A 27,027-nucleotide genomic window follows, 5' to 3' on the forward strand; every position below is an offset into this window, starting at 1 on the left:
TGCACCACAGCTGGTGGGAGCTGTTTTCGCCTTCCCCAGGCTCCGGAGGCTTCCCTCGAGCCTCCGGGAGGGCAAAAACTGCTTTCCCCAGGCTCCGGAGGCCCTGGGAACTTCTGGGAGGCCCATTTTTCCCCCTTCCCAAGCTTCCATGCGGGCCCTGCCCAAAACGGGCTGCGTGGAGACTCCTGGGAGGGAATGGGTGGGCATGGCCAGCCAGGGTTGGGATTTGAAGGTTCTCTAACCCGGCCATAACGTTAGCTACGGGTTGTCCCGAACCTGGGCGAAACCCGTAGCACCCACCCCTGCCAAAAATCCAATAAAATAAATGGAAATGAGAAAAAGATTTTCTTTTTAAAGCTACGGCAGCACCCAAGTGAGTTTGTTCCCCTTCAAACTCTTGTTATTCTGTACATCTTAAAAGCTGCTAAAATTGAGAAACACTAAATCCGAAGAATGGGACATCATACCCAAAGCAGTAAAAAAAAAAAAAACCACACACACACACACACACACACACAGCTTTACAAAGACACAATTATTCCCCAAGTGTTTTTTTTTAAGCAATCGTTTTATTGTAATAAACGTACAAAATTAGTACAAAGGGTAAATCCAGAGACGGCACTGCTGGGAAATCAATCAGGTACGGTCCAGACTATCTCCTATGCCCAATATTAGAAATTGTTATTAACAGTGCTCCAGAAGCCAATCCATTTGCTTCTTTGTCTGAATAACCTCAGTTCCATGAACTACCTGGACTTCCACCCTACCTCCATTAAAACTTCATCTAGGCAGGGTACAAGTTCCAACCGACAAATTTAACAGGAACGCACAAGAGAAGCAACCTAATTTGAAAAAGAACGCTTTACTTTTCCCCGAAATATAGTGTGATCTTTTCCATCTCGGCCGAGCCTCCATGTTGGCGTTCAAAGTCCAAAGCCCATACTTCCCAGCCATTAGGGATATCCAGCCCTGTTAGAAAAGAGCAGCTAGTTTGAGGAGTGGGGTGGAATTCACAAGAGGTATGGGCCTCTCGTCTTCTAGGAAGCTTCCAGGGACCACAGATGATCAGATTCTGACTGGTTTCTTTCTTCTTTGTCTGTCCCCAATTCATTTTCACATCGGTTGAACTGCAAGATCCACCTTTTCCTAAAGCTGGAGTGTCCCACATGGATGATTTGGGACAGAAGGCTCATGGTTTGGTGGTGGAATTCAAATACAGCAAATACCCCGTTTCCCTGAAAATAAGACCTCCCTGGATAATAAGCCCAATTGGGCTTTTGACTGCATGCCCTCCCATGAATAAGCCCTCCCCTGAAAATATTGCAACACAGCAGCAGCCACGAGGTGACCACGCACCACAAAAATAATTAAGATCTCCCCAAAAATAAGGCCAAGTGCTTATTTCAGGGGGGTCAAAAGAAAATAAGACGCTGTCTTATTTTCGGGGAAACGCGGGTACAACTAGAACAACAGTTTCAGATGAAGCCTTCAAGACAAACTTCTCATCAACCAATTATCATGTTTTAATCTTTAAAGGATTAATCTTTAATCCTCATTCAGGGGCTTCTTAGCCTTGACCCCATTCAGCTTCCAAACCCAGATGGGATCAGCTAGATACTTTCAGAATCACGAATGGGCAAACAAAATTGAAGGTCAGTTGCAGGGCCTAAGTACGGGGCTAACTCTCAAATACCTTCTATTTTGCGCAGGATCCTTAAATCATGTTCTGATCCAGATTCTCCCCTGGCTTCGGAAGGACAAAAGGCCTGTTCTCACGGCCTGAAGCCACGGCTGATGATTTTGAGGTTCTAAAAGTGAGGATTTCCTTTTGAACTGCATCCCCATCTTTCAAACCTGACCATCCCTTCTGGGTTTCTTAGTTTTCTGTACTAGACCGTCGGTCACATTCATGCTTACGAAAAACGCCACTTTTTTGACGTTATTACACACACTGTCCTGAAAAATCTCTCCCATTCAAGCTTGGATGTGATTCTCGCGCCCAAGGAAATAGAACCTTATGGGAATGTGTGTTATGGATAAGGAAAACATCTCATGAACTTAGGGGTGAGATGGAGCTCAGGTTCTCCCAATTATTTTGGGAACGAGCTTGGCTCAAAATACGTTCTTCACCAAGGGTCAAACTGTCCTGAAGAATTGGAGAAACTCAAGACAAAAAAAATGAGTATTTGCAGTCTCCAACTAAGTGCTCTGTGTTAAAAACCACTTAAAATTCCTACACAAGTATGCACACTCCAAAGAGAATTGACACACGTTGCCTGGCCACTTCTTGGATTTAGGTTGGGACCAAGATTTGGGACCAAGAATTTCAGGTTAGGGAGTATATCACGTGGGAAATAGGTATGGCCACATCATACAGGAGAAAGAGGTCAGGTGTCGACATCATGGTAAAAAGAACTCAGTCTCTCTCACCGTTTCTCCGAAAGATCTCCTCAAAATTGCAGAACATCATCTTCCATTTCTAGCAATCACCCAGGGGAGGCTCTGAAGCACCTGGGGGCTTTCTGAGGACCACCAAAAAGGTTTAGTGCATTTCCTGAAGCTTCATTGACAAAGACATCTTAGCCACATTGAATTAATAGAATCTCTTTTCAGAAATATATATAGATATATATATAAAGATAAATTCTGCAACTAACAGTTTATTCCCAAAGGCACCAAGTATCCAAGAGAAGCACTCTAGCATCATCTAGCAAGGTAGTCATAGAGATTCAAAATAGCAGAATCCAATCATTTGAAATATACAAAGGTCGGGAGAAACCACAGATAGGATGAAGGAAAATGAGGAGGAGGAATAAAATTGGGTGCAGGTATTGTGGCCGGCCAGTGGCCAGCGGAGCTGGCGGCAGACTTAGACAGGGAGGAGGTTGGGGAGGAACATGGGCCAGTCCTGGAGTCTGGGGAAGGCTCTGATGAGGGCTCTGTGTCGGAGGCAGGGAGGGGGCCACGGCCATCCGACAGTTATCAACTGCCTTTGGAGTCGGAGATCAGTGGGGCAGAAGAACAGCAGGAGCCTGTTCCCGATGTGTGCATGCGCAGAGCTGCCAAGGGAAGGGAACAGTTAAGGAACAAGGGCCGACTCAGGAGTAAAGGCACAGGTGGACGGTGAATGGCCCCTCCCATAGGGAATAAAGAGGAGCGAGAGGAGAGGGGAGTTTGCAGGAGACAATGAGTTCAATTCATTAGGGTGAAGATCTGTTCCTGACTTCTTGCCGAGGAATTGCTGCTACAGCGTGGCGTTTGGAAGATATTGGCCTGGCAGCTCTCCAAGCCGAATAAGGGTCTGCAGTTGTGAAATCTCTTGAAAGACCGTTGGCCGGGACTTTGCTGGAGAGGAATTCCCTTTAAACTAAAGAAAAGAGGTTTTATCCGGAGGAAGAGTCTTGGGAAGCCTAGGTCAGAACAGGATGAAGGAAAATGAGGAGGAGGAGGAGGAGGAATAAAATCGGGAGCGGGGACTGTCACTGGAACCGATGTCGCGAGGAACCAGCATTGAATATGAGGGGATGGCGCCAATCCAACCGAGACCAAAACATTAGCAGAAAAAAATAATAATAATACAACGGTTAGACTTGGATTAACCCAAAGCAGGCGATCTGCAACCTTTTAAGTAGAAAGACAATTCGAGGGGATGGGGAGAGAGGAAGGGAGTGCAGGCTGGACAGCAGAGATCCCCGGAGATCCACCCGCAAGTCAGATCCACAGGGATTTCTGTTTCGGCGCCCCGAGGGCACGGAGAGTGGCGTGTGTGCCTTCTGCGTCTCCCCGCAGCTGAGCGATAAGGTGGCATGATAAGAGCTATTTTTTTTTTCACTCCGGTTCGGGCGGGTCAATCCACAGAGTCGCAAATTTGTTCCACCGCGGTGTTGAAGGCCCGGGGTTGGTCAGCGTAGACGTGGTGGGAGGCTCTGGGGATGGCCTAGAAGAGGAGGACAAAAAGAGGAACAGCCATCATGCTCAGCTGGGGGTAGATGTACTTATCCTATGGCCCATCCCCGTCGCATTTGGATAGAAACACCAGAGGTGAAAATGTGCCAGAGGTGCATTTTTTGTTTTGTTTTTCAGGACGCAACTGGACTTTTCTTGGTTTTTTTTTCCTCTGAAGACGTTTCCCTTCTCATCCAAGAAGCTGCTTCAGCTCTGACTGGATGGTGGGGATGGGAAGGGTTTATATTCCTTGCAGGCAGCTAGGAATATCAATCCTTCCGTTCCCCACCGTCCACTCAGAGCTGAAGAAGCTTCTTGGATGAGGAGTGAAACAAGAAAAACAAGAAAAATCCAGTTGAGAGAAAGGGAGGGAGAGAGAGAGGGAGGGAGGGAAAGGGAGAGAGGGAGGGCGAGGGTGAAAGAGTGAGGAAGGGAGTGGGAGAGATAGAGGGAGGAGGGAGGGGGAGAGAGGAAGAGAGGGAGGGGGAGAGAGGGTGAAAGAGTGAGTGAGAGAGGGATGTAAAGAGGGAGAGAAATAGAAAGGGAGGGAGGGAGAGAGGGGGGGAAGGAAGGGGAGAGAGGGAGAAGGGAGGGAGAGGGAGGGAAAGAGGGAGAGAAAGAGGGAAAGAGGGGGAGGGATAAAGGGAGAGAGAGAGAGATAGAAAGGCAGGGAGAGTGAGGGAGGAAGATAGGTGGAGGGAGGGAGAGAGAGAAGGGGGAGAGAGAGGAAGGTAGGGAGGGGAAGAGAGGGTGAAAGAGTGTGGGGGAGAGAGGGGGGAGGGAAGGAAGGGGAGAGAGGGAGAAGGGAGGGAGAGGGAGGGAAAGAGGGAGAGAAAGAGGGAAAGAGGGGGAAGGAAAAAAGGGAGAGAGAGAGAGATAGAAAGGCAGGGAGAGTGAGTGAGGAAGATAGGTGGAGGGAGGGAGAAAAAGAGAGGTGGAAGGAAAGAGGGAGAGAGAGAGAGGGGGGGGGAGAGAGAAGAAGGGAGGGAGAGAGAGATAGAGGGTGAAAGAGTGAGGGAGAGAGATAGGGAGGGAGGGACAGAGAGAAAGAGGGAGATAGGGAGGGAGAGAATGAATTTTATGCCTGATGACCCTATTTGTAGAAGCCCCATACTCTGGGCCAAGGCCTTACCATGTCCTTAACGTAGCATCCCGGCCGTAGGTACCTGACCTTCTCCCCAGTGCTGGTATCGATCCAGGAATTGGCTCCGTAGATCAGGGTGATGGGCAAGTCACGCTGGATCATGTGGATGCGTTGCAACATGGGACGGCGGGCCCATCCCAGGGATTCGGTCATGGCCTTGAACGCTGCCTCCCCACTGATGCAGAACAAGAAGAGAGGGCATCTGTCTGAGATCCTCAGTCATCCAAGGTCAATGGTTGTCCCAAAGGATGCTTTTTCAAGAGACAACTGGGCTTTCCGGTTTTGCTCGGAGGACCTTTGGCTTCTCGTCCAAGAAGCTTCTTCAACTCTTCCAAGAAACGCCAGGAAGTCCAGTTGCCCCTTGGAAAAAGCACCTTTGGGACAAGGGAAGACGTAACGACATAATTTCATCTCCCGCAATGGTGGCTGCTCCATTCAATGGAGATTTTGAAGAAAATATGGGACAGCCGTTGGTCTGGAATCATAGAGTAATCTGGAATCATAGAGTAATCACTCTTTACTTGGGCAGGAGGGATGGAGCGGCAGACTTCCAGCGTCCCTTCTAGTGATTCTACGATGATTAATACTAACAGCCTGACCTCCACTTAGTACAGGGATGGCAAACCTTTTTTCCCTCGGGGGCCAAAGGTGCGCGCGCACATGCTCACACCCATAATCCAATGCCTCCCCCTGTAGGCCCCACCCCAGCGCATGCATGCATGACCCCCATTTTGGTGCCAGCAGGCCTCCCTGAAGCCTCCTGGGACCAAAAATTGGGTACGGAGGGTGCCGCTTCCCCCACGCATGCGAGTGCGATCCCCCCCTCCCCCCTGCGCATGCTCACACCTCTCCCAGCAGAGACCTGAAAATCAGCTGGCCGGTGGGAGGTGCGCACGCATGCGCAGAAGAACTGACCTGGGTCGTGCCATAGATTTGCCACCCCGGACTTAGTATCATTGGGAAGCCTAAAATATTTCCCATTGCATCCAAACTCCACTCCGTTTTAAAGTTTAAAGAATACAACTTTTCCCTGCATTTCTTACAGTGGTGAAATCTAATTTTTTTCCTCTACTGTGGGTGTGGCTCGTTGGGGGGGTCATGTGACTGAGTGGGCTTTGCAATGTAGCCATGTGACTGGGAGGGGGGTTGTCAAAAGACAGAAACTCACTTTAACAATGTCCTGGTGGAGCAGTGGTTTGGACTAGATGACCTCCAGGTCCTTTCCAGCCCTGGACTGCTGTGCTCTTTCAAGGCATCCTCTGAAGCTGTGTTATAGTGCCAGGTTTGTGGTCCTCGCCTATTTATGACTCTGATGGGGTCCACACAAGTCATTTACCCTTCAAAAGAGGTGTCTATAAAGAGGTGCTCATTAGAGGGCGTTTCTCCCTCTTGTTGTGTATCTCATTTCTCTCCTTGTGTCCTTAGCTGAGTGGTAAAGACTATCTATCATGTATATGTCTGTATATATGTACCGTATATATAAACTTCCAGTCCTGGATTGCTGTCCTCTTTCAAGGTAGCTGTGTCTAGTGCCAGGTTTGTGGTCTTTCCTCCCTTTTTCCTTCCTTCCTTCCTTCCTTCTCTTTCTTTCTTTTCTTTCCCTTTCTCTCTCTCTTTCTCTTTCTCTCTCTCCTTCCTTTTCTTTCTTTCTTTCTTTCCTTATTTTTCTTTCTTTTCTTTCTCTCTCTCTCTCTCTTTCTCTCTCCTTCCTTTTCTTTCTTTCTTTCTTTCTTTCTTTCTTTCTTTCTTTCTTTCTTTCTTTCTTTCTTTCTTTCTTTCTTTCTTTGTTCCTTCCTTTCCTTTCCTTTCATTTCTTTCGCCGCAACCCTCCCCCCCCCCCGTTTTTGGCCTAACAGATCTCAGGGAAGCCACCTGTGAAGAAAAACAGACCCCCAAATGCTAAAAATAAAGTTTTTAAAAAATTTCTTACCATTGCGCAGCGCAAGCTTTGTCAAGCATTTTTTTTTCTACTACCGGTTCAGGCAAACTGGCCCAAAACCATTAGAATTTCATCCCTGGTTTCTTATATAGAGTCCTCAAGATACGACCATCATGGAACCTGCCCATTGTGCTCATCAGCCATAACGGACGTAAAAGAAGTCCATCACGTGACCAATCTAGTTTTATGTCTTTTTTTTTTTTTTTTTTTGGTGGTGGTTGTCGTTAAACTTGTTGAGCGAACCAACCCTTTTCGTCGGGTGTGGTTTTGCAGAAAATGAGAAGTGATGGGTTTGGACAAAACCATCATAAAATGCAGTCACGCATGGCCGCAGGACACAGCAAATGGGCCACCAGCACATTTGTTGCGTTGCCGGGCGCCCAATGTGGCTTTGGGGAGGTGGGGGAAAACCTTCAGAACGTCACATCCAGATTGTAACTTTAAGTGATTGGTCATAAGTCAGGTCAACGTACAACAGTTCATTTAGTGACTTGTCAAAGGTACAACCCCCCCGCCCCCAAAATGATCTGTGACCGTTTTTCACACATACGACCGTTGCATGGCCACGCGGTCAAAATTCGGAGGCTTGACAACTGACCCACATTTATGACGGTTGCATGCAATCCCTTTTGCCACCACCTGACAAGCAGTCAATGGGGAAATCGCTTCACAATACTGTGACTCACTTAACAAATGCAACGATTTTCTTAACAACCCTGGCAAGAAAAGTCGGGAAACGCGGCAAACTCACTTGACAAATGTTTCACTTAACAACATACGTTTCGGGCCCCCATTGGGGTCATCCCTCGGCTACCTGTACTAATGTTTCACTGGCTTATCACCATCCTCAATGCCACTTATCTTCACAGTGGTGGTGGGCTCCTAACCAGTTTACTACCGGTTCGCTGAGAGCCGTTTTACACGTGTTGCTCTCTTCGCTTGCTCGCACACCCGCCGCTGTGCATGCGCAGTTGACTGAAAACTGTTCTGTGCATGCACAGGAACATGGCACCGATGGGAGAAGAGACCGGGGAGCTGGTTCAGGGGCGTGGCAGACCTGGGTCGCGGATGGTTCCAGCTCCGCAGGCCGCCATACCACTACTGGTTTGGCCAAAGCGGTCCGTACCGGTAGGAACCCACCACTGCTTCACAACTATTAGACTGGGATCTGTCTAGTCCTCTCTTGCCACCACTCAAACAGGATGCCTCTTACTGGGGCCACAGCTAACAGGTGGACACATGGATGGACCGGTGGCTTCCTCACCTCGGCGTCTGGGCATTGCAGTGGTAGATGTATTCAGAGATGGTGTCGTCGTCAAAAAAATTGGCAAACTTCTGCTTAAAATCTGGACGAAACCGCTGGACCAGCCCAGGACCTAGAGAAAAATATTGGATACTCTATAAACACATCTGCCTCAAAGAAGAGGAGGTCAAGTTATTCTTTGGATAATCTTGGACAAGTTTGGAAAAAGTTCAAAGAAGAGCAACTAAGAGGATCAAAGGCCTGCAGACTAACACACATCAAGGAAGAGGGAAGTATGCAGTGGAGTACCCCAAGGCTCTGTTTTGGGCCCAGTACTCTTCAACATCTTCATCAATGATTTGGACGAGGGGATAAATGGGGAACTCATCAAATTTGCAGATGACACCAAGCTGGCAGGAATAGCCAACACTCCAGAAGATAGGCTTAAGATAGAGAAGGATCTTGACAAACTTGAACATAGGGCACTATCTAACAAAATGAAATTCAATGGTGAAAAGAGTAAGGTTATACATTTAGGCAAGAAAAACGAAATGCACAGGTACAGTATAGGTGGTTTCTTGCTCAACAGTAGTAACTGTGAAAGGGATCTTGAGAGTCCTAGTGGAGAACCATTTAAATATGAGCCAGCAGTGTGCAGCAGCTGCCAAAAAAGCCAACACAGTTCTAGGCTGCATCAACAGAGGGATAGAATCAAGATCAGGTGAAGTGTCAATACTACTTTATAATGCCTTGGTAAGGCCACACTTGGAATACGGCATTCAGTTTTGGTCACCACGATGTAGAAAAGATGTGGAGACTCTAGAAAGAGTGCAGAGAAGAGCAACAAAGATGATTAGGGGACTGGAGGCTAAAACATATGAAGAACAGTTGCAGGAACTGGGTAGCTTAAGAGAAAGAAGGACTAGGGGAGACATGATAGCAGTTTTCCAATATCTCAGGGGTCGTTCTATTCTACTCTACTCTACTCTACTCTACTCTACTCTACTCTACTCTACTCTACTATCCATTCCATTCCATATTTTCTATTCTATTCTATTATTATCAATTCCATTCCATATTTTCTTTTCTTTTCTATTCTATTCTATTCTACTCTATTATCCATTCCATTCCATATTTTCTATTCTATTCTATTCTATTCTACTATTATCCATTCCATTCCATATTTTCTATTCTATTCTATTCTATTCTATTATCCATTCCATTCCATATTTTCTATTCTATTCTATTATTATCAATTCCATTCCATATTTTCTTTTCTTTTCTATTCTATTCTATTCTATTCTATTATCCATTCCATTCCATATTTTCTATTCTATTCTATTATTATCAATTCCATTCCATATTTTCTTTTCTATTCTATTCTATTCTATTCTATTCTACTCTATTATCCATTCCATTCAATATTTTCTATTCTATTCTATTATTATCAATTCCATTCCATATTTTCTTTTCTTTTCTATTCTATTCTATTCTACTCTATTATCCATTCCATTCCATATCTATTCTATTCTATTCTATTCTATTCTATTCTATTCTATTCTACTCTATTATCCATTCCATTCCATATTTTCTATTCTATTCTATTCTACTCTATTATCCATTCCATTCCATATTTTCTATTCTATTCTATTCTATTCTATTCTATTCTATTCTATTCTATTCTATTCTACTCTATTATCCATTCCATTCCATATTTTCTATTCTATTCTATTCTATTATCCATTCCATTCCATATTTTCTATTCTATTCTACTCTACTCTATTATCCATTCCATTCCATATTTTCTATTCTATTCTATTCTATTCTATTCTATTATCCATTCCATTCCATATTTTCTATTCTACTCTACTCTATTATCCATTCCATTCCATATTTTCTATTCTATTCTATTCTATTCTATTCTATTCTATTATACTCTATTATCCATTCCATTCCATATTTTCTATTCTATTCTATTCTATTCTACTCTACTCTATTATCCATTCCATTCCATATTTTCTATTCTATTCTATTCTATTCTACTATCCATTCCATATTTTCTATTCTATTCTATTCTATTCTATTCTATTCTATTATACACTATTATCCATTCCATTCCATATTTTCTATTCTATTCTATTATATTATATACTCTATTATCTATTCCATTCCATATTTTCTATTCTATTCTATTCTACTCTATTATCCATTCCATTCCATATTTTCTATTCTATTCTATTCTATTCTATTCTACTCTACTCCTCTACTATCCATTCCATATTTTCTATTCTATTCTATTCTATTCTATTCTATTATACTCTATTATCCATTCCATTCCATATTTTCTATTCTATTCTATTCTATTAAGCTCTACTCTATTATCCATTCCATTCCATATTTTCTATTCTATTCTATTCTACTCTATTATCCATTCCATTCCATATTTTCTTTTCTATTCTATTCTATTTTATTTTATTCTATTCTATTATACTCTATTATCCATTCCATTCCATATTTCCTTTTCTATTCTATTCTATTCTATTATACTCTACTATCTATTCCATATTTTCTATTCTATTCTATTCTATTCTATTCTATTCTATTCTATTCTATTATACTCTATTATCCATTCCATTCCATATTTTCTATTCTATTCTATTCTATTCTATTCTACTCTACTCTACTCTACTATCCATTCCATATTTTCTATTCTATTCTATTCTATTCTATTCTATTCTATTCTATTCTATTCTATTCTATTATACTCTATTATCCATTCCATTCCATATTTTCTATTCTATTCTATTATGCTCTACTCTATTATCCATTCCATTCCATATTTTCTTTTCTATTCTATTCTATTCTATTTTATTCTGTTCTATTATACTCTATTATCCATTCCATTCCATATTTCCTTTTCTATTCTATTCTATTCTACTCTACTATCTATTCCATATTTTCTATTCTATTCTATTCTATTCTACTCTACTCTACTCTACTCTACTCTACATATTCTATTCTATTCCCTTTCTTATTCTATTCTTAACTCTATAGTTCAGAAAGACCACTCCAAACTCTTGCCACCTTTGATTCAAAACCTTCCAGCCAACTTCACTCACCCCAAGGTCCTGCAACTCGAAGGACGGCCAGAGGGTTGGACCGTCCCAACACGGTAGCTACAGCCTTGACCCAAGTTGGAGCAGTACGGGCCTGATCTGGATCAGATGGCCGTGTGGGGAAACCCCAAGGATCCACCAGGATTAGATGTTTCACCCTGGGACAAGAGGGGACAAGATACAAATTACACCCGTTCCAACGGAATACGGCCAACATCAATACAGTAACCAGCGTAGGAGGAAAAAGTGTTTCCTCAACCCTATTGCTATAAAATCAAACTCTTCCGTTCTCTGAAGAGTTTGGTTCTAGTTTCAACGGCGGATCATCGTAAGAACGACTTCTTTCACTTTGAAAAACTACAACTGGAACTTGCTGCTTTCCTCTTCCCTCCTCACATTTTTTTTTCTCTTTTGGGTTGCTTCTTTTAGATTTTTTTTAAAAAAATATACAGAACTTGGTGCGTCTTATACTCCAAAAAATACAGTAACACATAAGTGTTACCGTATTTTTTGGAGTATAAGACGCACCAAGGTTTTGAAGAGGCAAATTTAAAAAAAAAGTTTTGCACTCTGCACATCTCCCCAAAACAGCCCATTTTTTGTCAAAAAAAGGGCATGAATAGCCTTTAGGAGGCTTGTAGAGTGCTTCTGGGGCTGCCCCCCCACAAAATGAGCAAAAAACTGGCCCGTTTTTCATGAAAACGGACCCATTTTTTATTAATAAAGGGCATGCATAGCCTTTAGGAGGCTTATAGAGTGCTCCTGGGGGCTGGGGGGGGGGAAATGGCCCATTTTTCACTCATTGTTGCCCTCCCCAGTCCCCAGGAGTACTCTGGAAACCTCCTAAAGGCTATGCATGGCCATTTTTGCAAAGGGGGCGGGGTTTCCGGAGGCCAAAAATGCTGTATTCAGTGTATAAGACGCACCCAGATTTTCACCCTCTTTTTTGAGAGAAAAAGGTGCGTCTTATACTCCGAAAAATACAGTTAAGTATTAAATACATGAATAGTGTGGAATCTGGGTATCATTGGTTTTGCTACATCATAATAGTGGTAATTTTGATAATACTTGGCAAGAATGCAGGAATGAACTAATTGCCTCCTGCAAGCTCCACTCCCCTTTTGCTCCTCTTTTATTCCCTATGGGAGGGGCCATTTACCGTCCACCTGTGGCCTTACTCCCAAGCCGACCCTTGTTCCTTATCTGTTCCCTTCGTCTGGCAGCTCTGTGCATGCGCACACTGGGAACGGGTCCCAGCTGTTCCTCTGCCTCACTGATGTCTCACTCCAAAGGTAGCTGATAACTGGCATACGGCTCTGGCCCCCTCTCTGCCTCCGACACAGAGCCCTCATCAGAGCCTTCTCCAGACTCCAGGACTGGCCCATGTTCCTCCCCAACCTCCTCACTGTCCGAATCTGCTGCCAGCTCTGCTGGCGGGTCACAACAACTAGATCTCACTGCCTCCTGGGGATTGGCTCAAAGTTATTCAGCTGGCTTTCATGCCTAAAACAGGGTTAAAACTCACTGCCTCCTGAAGAGTGGCTGAAAGTCCCCCAGCTGGCTTTCATGGCTAAGATGGGACTTGAACTGCTTCGATGTGCAAACTGAAACATGTGTGCATGTGTGCCTGCTGAAAAGCTGGAAACCCGAAGACCAGCTGGCCGGTGTGGGCGTGCTTGTTTTTTTTTTTTTTGCCAGTTTTCTTGCCGTTTTCAAGCCATTTTTGTCTGTTTTTCAGGCAGTTTTTCAGCCATTTTGGCACAGCTTTCCCAGCCATTTTCAGCTGTTTTGTGGGCCCCCAAAACAGCCTGAAAATAGCCCGAAAAAGGCTGAAAAACAGCCTGCAAAACGTCTGTTTATGGAGCCGTTTTCAGGCCGCGAAGACCAGCTGGCCAGCATGCATGAATAGCCACTGGCAATGGCACATGTCATAGGTTCGCCATCACAGATCTAGACCAAACTGGCACTTTAAGAAGCAAAACAGGCTTGGGTCACACACACACACACACAAAGCCGCACCCTGTTCATCTTGACTTAGAAACAGCTCTTGGAGTCCCAGACAGCTCACTAGATGAGCAAAAGCCCAAGGGGGAAGTGATTGAACCTACAGGAATGCAATTACCTGGGAACCAGGTTGATGAGCTTACCTCTCCGGGTACTGCAAGCTGTACGAGGCCGCCAGGAACCCGCCCAAACTGTGACCCAGCAAGATCATGTTGGGGATGCCCATCTCCTCACGCCAGGCCTCGATGGAGCTCACAAAGGCTTCCTCGGCCCCTTGGGCGTCATTGGGGAACGGCGGCCGAGAGCTCCGTCCAAAGCCCAGGAGGTCAAAGGCATGGAGGGGACGGCGGTGGCTTAGCGAGTCCAGGTTGAGAATCCACAGCCCGATGCCGCCCCCAAAGCCGTGCACCATCACCAAAGGGGTACGTCCCTTGCCCCATTGTGGAGACAGCGAGATGGTCCAGATCTTGGCCTGGTTCGGGAGAGGCACGTAGCGGGCCACAAATCGGTTCTGGAGGCCTGGGGAAAACGAAGAAGCGGCAAGAGTTTCAGCACATAGGGCCAAACCAACTTGAAATCCAGCAGTTCCAGCTGCTGGGAAACCCAGAGGAACGGGAACTATCCGGTAGAGAATGAGATTCAGGATTAGGGGTGACATACTAGAATGCCGGTAGTCCTCAACCTACGACCACCATGGAGCCCCAAAATTTCTATTACTAAGCAAGACGGTTGCTAAGAGAGTTTGGCCCAATTTTACGACCGTTCTGGTGGCGTAGTGGTTAGAATGCAGTACTGCAGGCTACTTCTGCCGACTGCCGGCTGCCTGCAATTTGGCAGTTCGAATATCACCAGGCTCAAGATTGACTCAGCCTTCCATCCTTCTGAAGTTTGTAAAATGAGGAACCAGATTGTTGGGGGCAATATGGAGGGAGTAGGCGTGGCTGAGGTGGGCGTGGCTGAGGTGGGCATGGCCAGCTTGACGTCACTTGTGTCAGGGGCACCTGTGGTAGCCAAGTGCTAAGGCAGGACTTCCCACAGACTCTCCTTTGCTCTCATTATAATCTCCTTCCTTCCTTTTCTTCTTTTTCCTTCCCTCTTCCTTCTCTTTTCTTCTTCCTTGCTCCCTTTCCTTATTTTTCCTTCCTTGCTCTCTTCCCATCTTTCCTTCTTTTTTTTTTCTCTTTCCTCCTTCCCCTTCTCCTTTCCTGTCCCTCTTGCATGCTCAAATGAAAAAGGGGAAACATTTCTCCTTTTCTTTTGGTTTCAGTTTTGCCAACCCACTGCCAGTGAAAATGAGCTTGGGGGGGGGGCATGCATGTGCCCCGCCTCCCGCGGCCCATTTTTGGCTGGGATGGCCTCCTGCAACCTTCTACAAGCAAAAACGGGGCTCGGGGGGGGGGGCGCTCCATTTTCGCTGGCAGAGGTACCGCGGGGTGGAACTTTGCTGTCTACAGGGCAGCCCCATGGCCAAGATCTAAGCACCCTGCGGGCTGGATTCGGCCCTAGGGCCTTGAGTTAGACACCCCTGATTTAGACATATACTGCTTCATAGTGCTTTTCGTTGCATTTAACCAATTTCGTTGTATTTAAGTACAATGACAATAAAGATTATACCTACTTTACAGCCCCCTCTAATTGGTTTACAGAATCAGCATATTGCCCCCAGCAATCTGGGTCCTCATTTTACCGATCTCGGAAGGATGGAAGGCTGAGTCCCTCAGAATTGAACTCCTGGAATGAAGAGTGAGTTAGTCCTGCAATACTCCATTCTAAGCACTGTACCTGTTTTGGCCCGCTAGCGGCCAGCGGAGCTGGCAGCAGATTCAGACAGTGAGGAGGTTGGGGAGGAACATGGGCCAGTCCTGGAATCTGGGGAAGGCTCTGATGAGGGCTGTGTGTCGGAGGCAGAGAGCGGGCCAGAGCCGTCTGACGCCTTCGGAGTCAGACATCAGTCAGGCAGAGGAACAGCAGGATCCTGTTCCCAGTGTGTGCATGCGCAGAGTTGCCAGATGAAGGGAACAACTAAAGAACAAGGGTTGACTTGGGAGTAAGGCCACAGGTGGACCATGAATGGCTCCTCCCAGAGGAAATAAAAGAGGAGAGAAAGGGGAGTGGAGTTTGCAGGAGTCAATGAATTCACTTAATTGGTTCGTGACTCCAGAGACTCCTTACCAGGTTTTGCAGATATCTGGCCTTATCGAGCCAGATAAGGTCTGTGACTATAAATCCTCCCTTGAAAGACTTTGCTGGATGTAAAGGAGCAGAATTCACGGTGAATTAATAAAATGGGTTTTTGTCGGGACAAGGAGTTTGCTCTTGGGAAGCCTATGTCAGAATACCACCACCACGGCTCTCCTTGGTGACTCTTGACAAGGGATGGGACCCACCCACCCAAAATGAGCAGACAAATCGTTCTTACACTGCAGGATCCGCGCTTCCACGTTCTTGAGGTGGGACATAGATGTGGGCCGCCAGGCTGGCAACCAACCACCTAGCCAGCCTTGGGACCTGTAGGAAGGAAAGGAGACCACGAGGAGAGCACGGTTAGAACTATCGAGCAAAGATGGGGAAAGGACATGAGACAGTCAAATGGTCATTGATCCAAACAGCAAAAGAGGGCTGTTTTCAACAACCTGCTCTCACAACTTTGTGATGCCCAAAAATTGAAGTCACCCAACTCCACCCCCGAGGCTAGGAAGACTCCAGTGAGAATAATGACAATTAAATGAAGAAGCTAAATGAATCTTCCCAACTTGAAGCATCCTTCAAATGCTTGCAATTCCAACTTCATTATTAAATGATTACACATATGAGATACATTTTGATGATTTACATCAATTTACTGTAGTACTCTCAAGGTTAATTTTGGTTGGTGTATTTTATTATTTTCATTTTCTTTGGGCTATGTAATTTCATCAAGTATTAATCTACCTATGGGGGGGGGGTATGTTATTGCCTGTCTTTTGTCTTCCTGTATATCATTTCTGTATTTTCTCTTTTTTTAAATTGAATATATATATATATATATAAATGGCTCTGTGTGTGTATGTTCCAGCTTAACTCTGGAACGCCTCAAGCAATTTCAACCAAACATGGTACACAGATGACTTACCCTCTGGAAACAAATACTTTGGGGGTAAGACACCCCTAACGCCCCTCGGGGTGTGTGTTCTGTTAAGATGTAGCCTGTTGTGCCTTAAAATGGCTTCTACTGTACTGCTGTAAAATGGCTTCTACTGTACAGCGCAGTGGAGTTGCCATGGTAATGGCTTCACAGTACTCCACAAGGGGGCTCCCTCTGATAAGGGGAAAATCCAACATTAGAAATTATGTTTGGTCCGGACATTTTCCCCCTATAAATAAATATCAGGGCAACGCTAGGTTATCAGTGTGTGTGCGTGTAAATAATGCATTGTCCTTCAAATATATATATAACGTTTCTGCGAGGTCTCACTTGCCATCTTCAGGCTGGGTTTTGGGCTTAAAATGTGATTGGAGCTCGTCTTTCTATAAATCTTGGTGGGGGTGTTTGGAGTGATGGCTTTGTTTCAGTAAGTGGAGTGATTGGTTGTGTGGTTGTATCATGATTGGTAGATTGGTGCTGATTGGTGCTGGCTGTGTGTCTATTGTTGTTTCGTGTTGTAACAGCGTAGGTGGTGGGTGGGGTTCATTTGTTGACTAGGGCTGGTTTCCAGATGTCTGATAGGCAGGAGGTATCATCACGTTTATTCATGTTGCATGCAAAATCTGCCCTGCAACATACATAGGACAAACGAACAGGAAAATAAATGCACGCATCGCAGAACACAAGAACGCAGTAAGAAAAAAAGAAAAAAAGAAAAAAACTTCCTCCCTTTTCCAGCACCTTAAAACTACAGGACATGAAATTAATTTTGAAGGAACCATGTTTATCTCCAAAACAGAACACTTCAACAAGAGAATAATTATGGAAGCTATCGAAATAGAGAAACACCCCCACAACATGAATAAACGTGACGATACCTCCCGCCTACCAGACATCTGGAAACCAGCGCTAGTCAACAAATGAGCCCCACCCACCACCCAAGCCGTTACAACACGAAACAACAATAAAGACACAGCTTACATCTCCTCAGTTACTTATTTATTTTATAATATGCCCACGTTTAAATTGATCTTTAAATTTATAAATTTAAATAACTCCTCAGAGTTATTGATTTAGAACAGGAATATCAATTTGCTTAAATCCCCTCAGTTATTTATTTATTTATTTATTTATTTTAGGAGATTTCTGTCAGTTTAAATTGATCTTTAAGTTTATACATTAAAATTAGCCCTCAGAGTTATTGATTTAGAACAGGAATATAAATTTGCTTAAATCTTCTCAGTTATTTATTTATTTTAGGAGATTTCTGTCAGTTTAAATTTATGTTTAAGTTTATACATTTAAATAACCCCTCAGAGTTATTGATTTATAACAGGAATATCAATTTGCTGAAATATACTCAGTTATTTATTTATTTATTTATTTTAGAAGATTTCTGTCAGTTTACATTTATCTTTAAATAATCCTCAGAGTTATTGATTTAGTTCACATATTTCTCTCAGTTTAAATTTATATTGCCGTTTACTCGTACACGGTGACTCAAGGCGGCTTACAAGAAGACGTAAGAGCACAATCTAAAATAAATAAAAATAATTTTAAAATATTGTTTTGTTTTGTTTTTGTTTTGTTTGTTTTTTATTGGATTTATATGCCACCCTTCTCCCAAAGAACTCAGGGCGGCGTACAACATTAAAAAACACACATCCCAAAAGTTAAAAAGAAATTAATTATAAAATAAATAAAATAATAACCTCCCCACCCCGGCGACAACACACATTCATTTGTGTTTAATGGGCTTTTTAACGGGCTCCATCCCGCTCTGGGTAATTAAAACCGGGTTCCAGAGTTTTGACAGTGATGAATACAACACAAATATTCCTCATGTAATCACATTTTGGCAACTGATTCACATTTATGGCCATTTGTGTGTCCTGGTATCCTGTGACCACAATTTTTGGCATTTTTAAAGACCGGTTTCTGGCATGAACGTCCAGCAAAATAACTTCCACTGAAGAAAATGGATTCGTTTAAAAACCGTGGTGTTTGTGTAACGAGTGCAGATTTCACTTAAGGACGGCAGTATTTTTAATGACCACTGGGAAGGGGGTGAAAAGTTGCAAAACTACGTGGTGACCCGCTTAATGACCTTCATGACTTATGACTGAAATGTCTGGGTCATTATCAGTCATAAGTAGAGGACTACTTGCAGTGGGCTTCAAGGCACAGATCGGAATCCAAGTCACTCAGCTTGATCCTTTATTTGCGGAGAACACCACAATCCATTGTATGAGTAGCCACAGGTGGCCTAGAGGTAAAGATGCTCGCCTCCTACTCGGAAGGTTGAAAGTTCAATCCTAGGCAGCGATATTGGTCACTCTATCAAGGCGCAAAGAGAAAATATCTGCTGCAAACTCTGCAGAGGCATCAGGGAGGGCACCCGGCCAGTAAATGCTCAGCTCTATTCAATCACCCCAATCCCAAAGCAAGATATTACACAGTTGTAAACAGGGGAGGGGAGAGCTACACTCCATTATATGAGTCCCAAAGTGGCACCATTGCTCAGAGCAGAGCGGGTGAACGTGGCTTCCCCAGCTGGGTTTAGCAATTGCACTGGTGGTTCGGCAATGCCTGCACATCTGCATCCAGATGCCAACCTCTGCAAAGGTCAGCCGATGAGCCAGAAAAGAGGGTCTTCCACGCACAGACACAAGTGTGGCAAGAGGTGTGCAACAGAGTCTTCCTTCTTTATCTCTCGCCTGTTCTCTCTCTCCGACTGGCAGCGGGAAAGAAGGAAACAATGAAGGACTTATGCTACACAACTTGCGGTTTCACACAATAAAGCACAAGCTGTCCCTGCGGCTTACGGCACGGCAGGCATACCAATGAATTACATTCTCTGTTGGTACATGCACCCTGTTGTAACTTTTAATGCCGAGCTCAAGGCTGGGAGGGAGGGAGGGAGGAAGGCATTTATGCCTACCTATCGAGTCCTTACCAAGGACCTAGGATAGGTAAACCTGGATGTTTGACGGTGGTTACAGATATCATCGCAGGACGGAAGCTGTTCCAGGTAAAGCCGCCTTCTGCAATTGACTGGTGGCAAATGTGTCAATGCCAAGGATTATTGTTGTTATACAGAAAAACAGAATAACAGAGTTGGAAGGGTCTTCTAGCCTAACCCCTGCCCAAGCAGGAAACCGTATGGCAGTGGTGGCAAGCCTTTTTTTTCCTCCCGCAGCCCCCCCCCCCCCCGTGCATGCCCTGCGCATATGCCCGCAACTCCCGTTTTGATGCTAACAGGCCTCCCCTGAAGCCTCCTTTGGACCCAAAAATTGGGACACGGGATAGGCGTGCAACGTCTCCCAGCAGACTCAAAAATCAGTTGTCTGGCGGGAGGTGTGTGCACATACATGGGGGGGGCATGCAGGCATGCGTGAGGGTGCGGGGTTTCACGCAGATGTGCGCGCAGGGGAATGGATGGAGTTCCCCCTGTGCCTCGTTTTTGGTCCCAGGAGGCTTCAGGGAGGCCAGCTAGTACCGAAGTAGGGGTCGCGCTGACTTGGGCGACGACTCGCGTGGCCGCAGAGGTGGCTCTGGGCTCCACATTGGTACGCCATCACGGCCCTATGGCATTCTGCCCAATGCCTGTCCAATCTCTTATTCAAATCCTCCACCCACAACTTCTGAAGGCAAGCTATTCAGAATAATGCAGCGAGAACAATTCATCTGTGGAACAGAAGTTGCCTCCAGAAGTTGTGAATGCCCCAACACTGGAAGTCTTTAACAAGATGTTGGATAGCCATTTGTCTGAAACGGCATAGGGTTTCCAGAGAGTAATTAACATAAATTATGACTTTTTTTGAGTGGGGATCACAAGTCACTCATTGACTTTTGAGGTGCCAGGGATTGCAAATGCAATCAGACTAGAGATTCATTCATATAAAATAGAATGAATAAAAATAACATTAAAATCAGAGTGAATGAATGAAAAGAAGGACTAGGGGAAGACATGATAGCAGGGTTCCAATATCTCGGGGTTGCCACAAAGAAGAGGGAGTCAAACTATTCTCCAGGGCACCTGAGGGTAGAACAAGAAGCAATGGGTGGAAACTAATCAAGGAGAGAAGCAACTTAGAACTGAGGAGAAATTTCCTGACAGTTAGAACAATTAATCAGTGGAACAGCTTGCCTCCGGAAGTTGTGAATGCCCCAACACTGGAAGTCTTTAAGAAGATGTTGGATAGCCATTTGTCTGAAACGGTATAGGGTTTCCTGCCTAGGCAGGGGGTTGGACTAGAAGACCTCCAAGGTCCCTTCCAACTCTGCTGTTGTATTGGATTGTATTATTGTATTGTATTGTATTGTAAACAGAGTTGGAAGGGTCCTAGGTGGACTACTAGTTTAACCCCCCCCCCCCCCAGCCCAGGCAGGAAACCTTGGCCTATACCGTTTCAAACAAATTGTCCATTTTGTTTTATATTAAAACCTCCAGTTGGAGCACCCATAACTTCTGGCGTTAAGCAGTTCCACAGATGAATTGTTCTGTCAAGACATGTCTCCTTAGTTCTAGGTTTGTTCTTTTCTTGATGGGTTTCCAACCGTTGGCTTTGGAGAATAGGTTGTTCCTCTTCTTTTATGACAGCCCCTCAAATATGGGAACACTGCTATCCCATCACCCACCCACCCCCGTTCCTTCTTTTCCTTATACTAGACATCTACCCAATCCCTGCAATTCCTAATTATTTATTTGTATCCCACTTTTATGATTTTTTTACAAATAACACGTATCGAAGCTGCCTTCCTCCTCCGGTTTCCCCCATAAATGTGACCCTGTGAGATTTGTAGGGAGTTAGCACCCGCTCCTCTCCTAGGAAAAATGAGGTATTTTAGGAAATATTAAAAGGGCGGAATATTCCCCCCCACCCAGGCAGAAACTTAGCCACCCTACCCCACCCCCACCTTTGTCAATAAGGCCTGGGGCAGTCTATTCTACATAACAAAGATATATCTCCTTTAGTCACAGCCATAGAGGAATTGCCCAAAGCCTTTCCAATAAATCATCACCCAGCAAGACTCAACCAAGCTTGGGACTCAGGACGGCCTACATGGGACCAATCAGAATACAAGCTCAAATTCAAAAGCCCAGAGTGGGTATAAAACCCAGGCACTCTCAGCATCTCTCCCCTTTTTGTCATCTTCACCCAACATACTTCAAGGCATGTGGTCCTGTCCACCATTAAAACCATCTTTCCAAGCAGCCCGTCATGTTTCCAGGGTCTTTTTCCCCAGATGGACATCTCTTCCAACAGATTTTAGAACAATGCACAACGTTATAAAGGCCTCTGAGCATACCTGGAGTATTTTCTCCCTTTCGCTCTCACAGAGAGGGACTTCTCCAGGTGCCGTCCACTAAGCAGTGCCAAAGGACGGCGCCCAGGAGTAGGGCCTTCTCTGTGATGGGCCCAGCCCTCTGGAATGACCTCCCCCTGGATATTAGGATTACCACCGACCTCCGCTCCTTCCGTTCAAAACTCAAGACCCACCTTTTTCAACCAGCAGGCCTGGCTCAACCATAGTTCCATATTTACCCCTCCTGGCAATTTTTAAACTTGTAATCTCCATTGGGGTATTTAATTTTAACTTATTTTAATATTTCTATGTTATTATAATGATTGTATTGTGTTTTTATACCTCCTCCGTACAATGTGTAATTTTATAATATGTGTTTTTATTTATTGTACGCCGCCCCGAGTCCCTTTGGGGAGAGGGAGCGGCTAACAAATTTAATAAAATAAATAAAATAAATAAAATAAATAAATAAATAAATTCACCGAGTACTGTAGGGCAACTCCTTGAAAGAAGTTTCCCAGTTTGGTTTTGACGTGCTGCCTTTTTTGAAACGAAACTTCAAAGAAATGCCAGCTGGTTTCGCCTAAGGCTTGGACGGTGGAAGTAGCCGCAGACTCTTCCCGAATTTTTATTTTTATTTAGCAAGGGGAGAAAAGTCCCTTGTCTCTTTGGGAAGGAGAATCACAGGCATCCTAGCAACAGAAAAAGAAGTTGTGAAGCAGTGCTTAAACTCATTTGTTGAAGCCCAGGGACCCAGCTCCAAGCTAGCTGCCCTCCCTTTCTTTGCCTTTGCACTGTTTGGGGACCTAGCTTTTGTGAAGTTTTATTCGGTCCGTGCCAGTCCCCCCCAGCGCTGGCCTCTTCTTGGCACTTTCTAGAAGCCGGCAGAGGATAAAGCCCGGCTGCATTTCAATCTACCTTCTTACCAGCCTGCTTTTGCTGACAAAGGCAGGCGTAATCCTCAAATCTTAGGGCTCGGCATTAACGGCTGAGAAATCAAATACGGGAGATTAAGGACAATTCTTTGCAGAAAGCATATCGACCCTCTTTATGTAAAGTTTTTGTGAACACTGGAAGTCTTTAAGAAGATGTTGGATAGCCATTTGTCTGAAATGTTATACGGTTTCCTGCCTAGGCAGGGGGTTGGACTAGAAGACCTCCAAGGTCCCTTCCAACTCTACTATTGTATTGTATTGTAAAGTCTCGGGAAATCTTCCCCAATTTTTTTTTTCCCCACAAGGACCTGGGAGTTTGACACCCATCGTAATAAATAACAATTATTATCATCTTAGCTGGTCTCTCCCACACAGCCAGCCAGGTGTTTGTAGACTGGAGTTGGCATTTTTATCCGCCTATCAAGGCCTTCCAAAGGACCTGGCTTAAGCAGATAATGTTGTTTGATAATATTAAAGGTAATAATAGTTAGAACCATTAATCACTGCCTCCAGAAGCTGTGCTCCAACACTGGAGTTTTTAAAGAAGAGACTGGACAACCATTTAGTAGAGGGTCTCCTGCTTGAGCGGGGAGTTAGACTAGAAGACCTCCGAGGAGCCCTTCCAACTCTTGTTATTCTGTATTGACAGAGACTGTAAGCCGTTCCAGTAAAGCTGCCTTTTTGCAATTGGCTGATGATTTTTGTCAATGCCCATAGTATTGAACTGATGCTTTAGGATTGTATCTAGCTTATTGCTATTGGTATTTTTAAAACAGTTTTTTTTTTCTCCCCATTTTTTTATAAATTGCTCAAGGCAGCGGACATAGCCCATACTTCTTCTTCCTCCTCCTATTATCAACAACAACCCTGTGAGGTGGGTCTAGCTGAGAAGGAGTGGGCCAAAGTTACTCAGCTGGCTTTCACATGTAGGGAAGGACTAGAAGTCACGGCTTCCTGGTGACTTTTCTTTCCTAGTGCCTTAACCACAAAATCAAACTAGCTCTCTTCCATATATATTTATATATTGAGAATGTGTGTGTGTGTGTGTATCGCACGTATTGTGTGTATTATGTGGCTGGTGTGCTCCCAATTAAAAATAATGTCAAATAAAAGCGACGTTGATTTCATTCTAGTAGTTTTGTTTTCTTTTGCCACAAATCTTGCCACTTATATTAGCAGGTCTTTATATTGTGTTAGGTGGCTCAGTGGCTACCTAACTGAGCTTATTCATCAGAAAATGCAAGTAGAAAAATAGGAACCACCTTTGGCTGGGAAGGTAACAGCGTTCCGTGAGCCTTCGGCGTTTAGTCATTGCCGGCCACATGACCACAGAGAACGTCTTCGGACAGCGCCGGCTCTTGGGCTTTGAAACGGAGATGAGCAACGCCCCCTAGAGTTGGGAACGACTAGCACATATCTGCGAGGGGAACTTTTACCTTTCGCTTTAGATTGTGTTATTATTGCTCCAGTTCTTTCTCTCCTCTGACGCCTTCTCTTAAGTATTGCTACATCCACTGTCCAGGTTTTTTGGGTGTTATGCAACAGGTGTTTTGTTGTGTCTGAATTTGAGAGTCCCGGAGCACTTTCGCTTCTCCGTTTTCTATCACTTGATCTCCATCGTCCTGGACAGGTTTTAAGTGACAGCCCCCTCCCCAACTCCCATTTAAAACACTTGTTATGGTTTGTTTTCTGTTCTTCCCTCTCCCCCCCCCCCGCCACCCATCGCAATGATTATATCTTTATGTACACTGAAAGCTTAGGCCCCAAAGGCAAATTCTTCGTGTGTCCAATCGCACTTGGCCAATCAAGAATTCCATTGTTTTATTCCATTTGGAATATCGCCCTCCTGTCGCTGTAGCTCTCAGGAGTGTTTCGTCAGCTGGATTAGGGAGAGTTTTGTAACCATGACTCAGGGTTTAAGCACAACCAAACCGCACACCACACACCACAACAATCCAGGACAAGCCCTGCCGCTAGGAAGGAACTAGGAAAGCAAATGTAAAGAGGCCAAAAAGTGCTGGGCTGAGCAAGGACAAGAAGCCAAGAATTCAAAAAAAAAAAAAAAACAGATTTAAGTAGAATAATTCCATGCTGCCAGCCGCCCCCACAAACGGATACACAATTACACAACCAGGGGCTTCAAAAGCAACAACCATTGATCCTGCTTTCTCCTGCCCACCAGCCTTGCTTCTCCTGGACAAGGACCCCCTCCAGTCCAGATGTTGCAAGGGAATCTGGGGCTTCCTCCCCCTCCTCCTCCTCCCCCTCCCCCTTTGGGGAAGACCCCTCCCCAGGAAAGCCCAGAAAGGCGGGGCAGCCCCCTCCCACCTCCCTCTCCTGCCCTCCCCCCCTCCCTCCCTCCCCTAGGAAAGCCAGCCCCGGACTTACGACGGCTCAAGGTCTTCTTCCATGGCTCCTCAAGAAGGAACGCATCGCAACAGCTGGGCGGGGGAAGGCGGGGTCGTTCAGAACGGGGGCGTGCCCAGCTTCTGGCAGGGGCGGGGCTTACATTTTATGAATGGATTGGGCGGGGGCAAAAAAAAGAAGAAGGAGGAGGCGGTTGAGGAACGTTCCTGCTGGGTTTTGGATTGGAGGGAAGGGCCGGGGTCGGCGGGAGGGAAGCTCCAAAAGAGAGCGCGGCAGCCCTCCCTGGTGCTCCCTCCTGCCTCGGGTGGGTGGGTGGGCGATCAAGTGGTGGAAAGATGAGTGGGGGGGAGAGGAGGAGGAAAGGAGGCAGGCGTCACAAAGAGGGGAGGGGCCTGGGGGGCTTGATTGACAGGAGGGGAGAGTGGGCTGATCCAACGACAGCTGCCATTGCAACCAGCTGGAAGAGGTGGGGTCTTGCATGGCAGAAGGTGCTGGATGCAAAAGGCAGGTTTATCCCCCAACGGATGATGGTCTCTCTCTTTTTTCCCTGCTCCCCCCTCCCCACTTTCTCTTTCTGAGCTCTCTCGCAAAGGACGAGGGGGTCCTTCAATTCAGAGGGGCGGGGGGGGGGGGGTTGCAAAGGCAACTGCAAAGGACCGAACGAAGAAGACGCCTTGCATTCATGCAAACTGCTAAGATTGCAATACAATTGCAATTGGCATGATCTCGCAGGCTGCTGAGCTTTGCAGATCAAATCCTAGTTCCAATATTTGAGGGGTTTGCCTGAGAGAGGGGGGGGGGGATCATGTCATCCTATTTTCCAAGGCACCTGAAGGCCAGACGAGGAATAACGCATGGAAACTGATCAAGGAGAGATTCAACCTAGAAATAAGGAGAATATTTTTTTTTTGGACAGGGAAAGCAAACAACCCCATGCTTTCAAGAAGAGACTACCATCTGTCAGAAATGGTGTAGGGTCTCCTTTGGAGTAGGTGACCTATAGTGCAAGTCCCCTTCCAACTCTGTTAATCTGAATCTTAGTGCCCTATGTGTCTTTTATTACCTACAGGCTGAAGGTAGTTAATGCTGTCCCAAACTGGACTTTGTTTTTTTTCCCTTGAAGACGATTTGCTTCTCATCCAAGAAGTTATGGATGGATGAATGAATCAGAAAGGATGGAGGAGAGAGGATGGATGGATGGGAGAAAGGAAGATCAGAGAGAATGGAGGGAGGACCAGAGAAAGCTGGATGGATCAGAGAAAAACTGAGTGATTATCTACATGAGTATATAGCTAATGTTACTTAATGCTATTATTTTTATTATTTATTTCATCAAGTATAAATTAGGTAACAAATATAAGTATAAACATGATTTTAAATGCATGAAATGGATATGAATAAAAAGGAACATTAGGACAGGGACAGTAGGCAGGCTGGTGTGCTTATGCATGCCCCTTACAGACCTCTTAGGAATGGGGCGAGGTCAACAGTAGACAGTCTTAGGTTAAAGTTTTGGGGGTTTGGGGAAGAAACCACAGAGTCAGGTATTGCATTTCAGGCATTGATCACTCTGTTGCTGAAGTCGTATTTTCTGCAATCTAGTTTGGAGCCATTTACCGTAAGTTTGTATCTATTGTTTGCCCATGTATTATTGAGGTTAAAGCTGAAGTTGTCATTTGACAATTCATTTAGTTATGGATGAATCAAAGAGAATGGAGGGTTGGAGAGATGGATGGGTGGGAGGAAGGAAGATCAGAGAGAATGAAGGGTGGGAGAATCAGAAAAAGATGGATGGATCAGAGAAAAACTGAATGAATGAGAATCCACATAAGCATATATTTAATGCTACTTAACGCTTTTATAAAGTACATTGTAAATATTTTTTTTATTTTTTTATACT

At 44.9% G+C, this 27,027-nt stretch overlaps 1 protein-coding gene and 1 long non-coding RNA gene across 2 annotated transcripts in view; both read right to left on the bottom strand.

Moving 5' to 3' along the window:
• Positions 1 to 549: 549 nt before the first annotated feature.
• Positions 550 to 25,250, bottom strand: LOC309382123 ((Lyso)-N-acylphosphatidylethanolamine lipase-like). The gene is made up of 7 exons (XM_081933626.1): positions 25,149 to 25,250; positions 15,811 to 15,899; positions 13,535 to 13,910; positions 11,391 to 11,545; positions 8,293 to 8,404; positions 5,078 to 5,264; positions 550 to 3,937 (listed from the first exon to the last, which is right to left on the bottom strand). Exons 1-7 carry the CDS (start codon positions 25,169 to 25,171, stop codon positions 3,848 to 3,850), a joined length of 1,032 nt encoding a protein of 343 aa, XP_081789752.1. The 5' UTR covers positions 25,172 to 25,250; the 3' UTR covers positions 550 to 3,847.
• LOC309382130 overlaps positions 550 to 27,027 on the bottom strand; it is a 37,112-nt gene continuing 10,634 nt past the window's right edge. Inside the window, exon 2 of the long non-coding RNA XR_014173632.1 lies at positions 550 to 1,248. This is a non-coding gene — a long non-coding RNA (uncharacterized lncRNA). The remainder of the gene's footprint in view (positions 1,249 to 27,027) is intronic.

The sequence above is a fragment of the Natrix helvetica genome (genome assembly GCF_964273705.1).
Source record: "Natrix helvetica genome assembly, chromosome: Z".
NCBI lineage: Eukaryota > Metazoa > Chordata > Lepidosauria > Squamata > Natricidae > Natrix > Natrix helvetica.

Bases quoted from the DNA above. Each gene is read 5' to 3' on its own strand.
- LOC309382123 (XM_081933626.1), bottom strand. From the start codon at position 25,171: ATGGAAGAAGACCTTGAGCCGTC. The intron at 13,911-15,810 runs GTAAGAACGATT...CGTTTTCCCCAG, and splicing joins GGAAGCGCGGATCCTGCAGT to GCCTCCAGAACCGATTTGTG. The intron at 8,405-11,390 runs GTGAGTGAAGTT...ATTTTTCTCTAG, and splicing joins TCGAGTTGCAGGACCTTGGG to GTCCTGGGCTGGTCCAGCGG.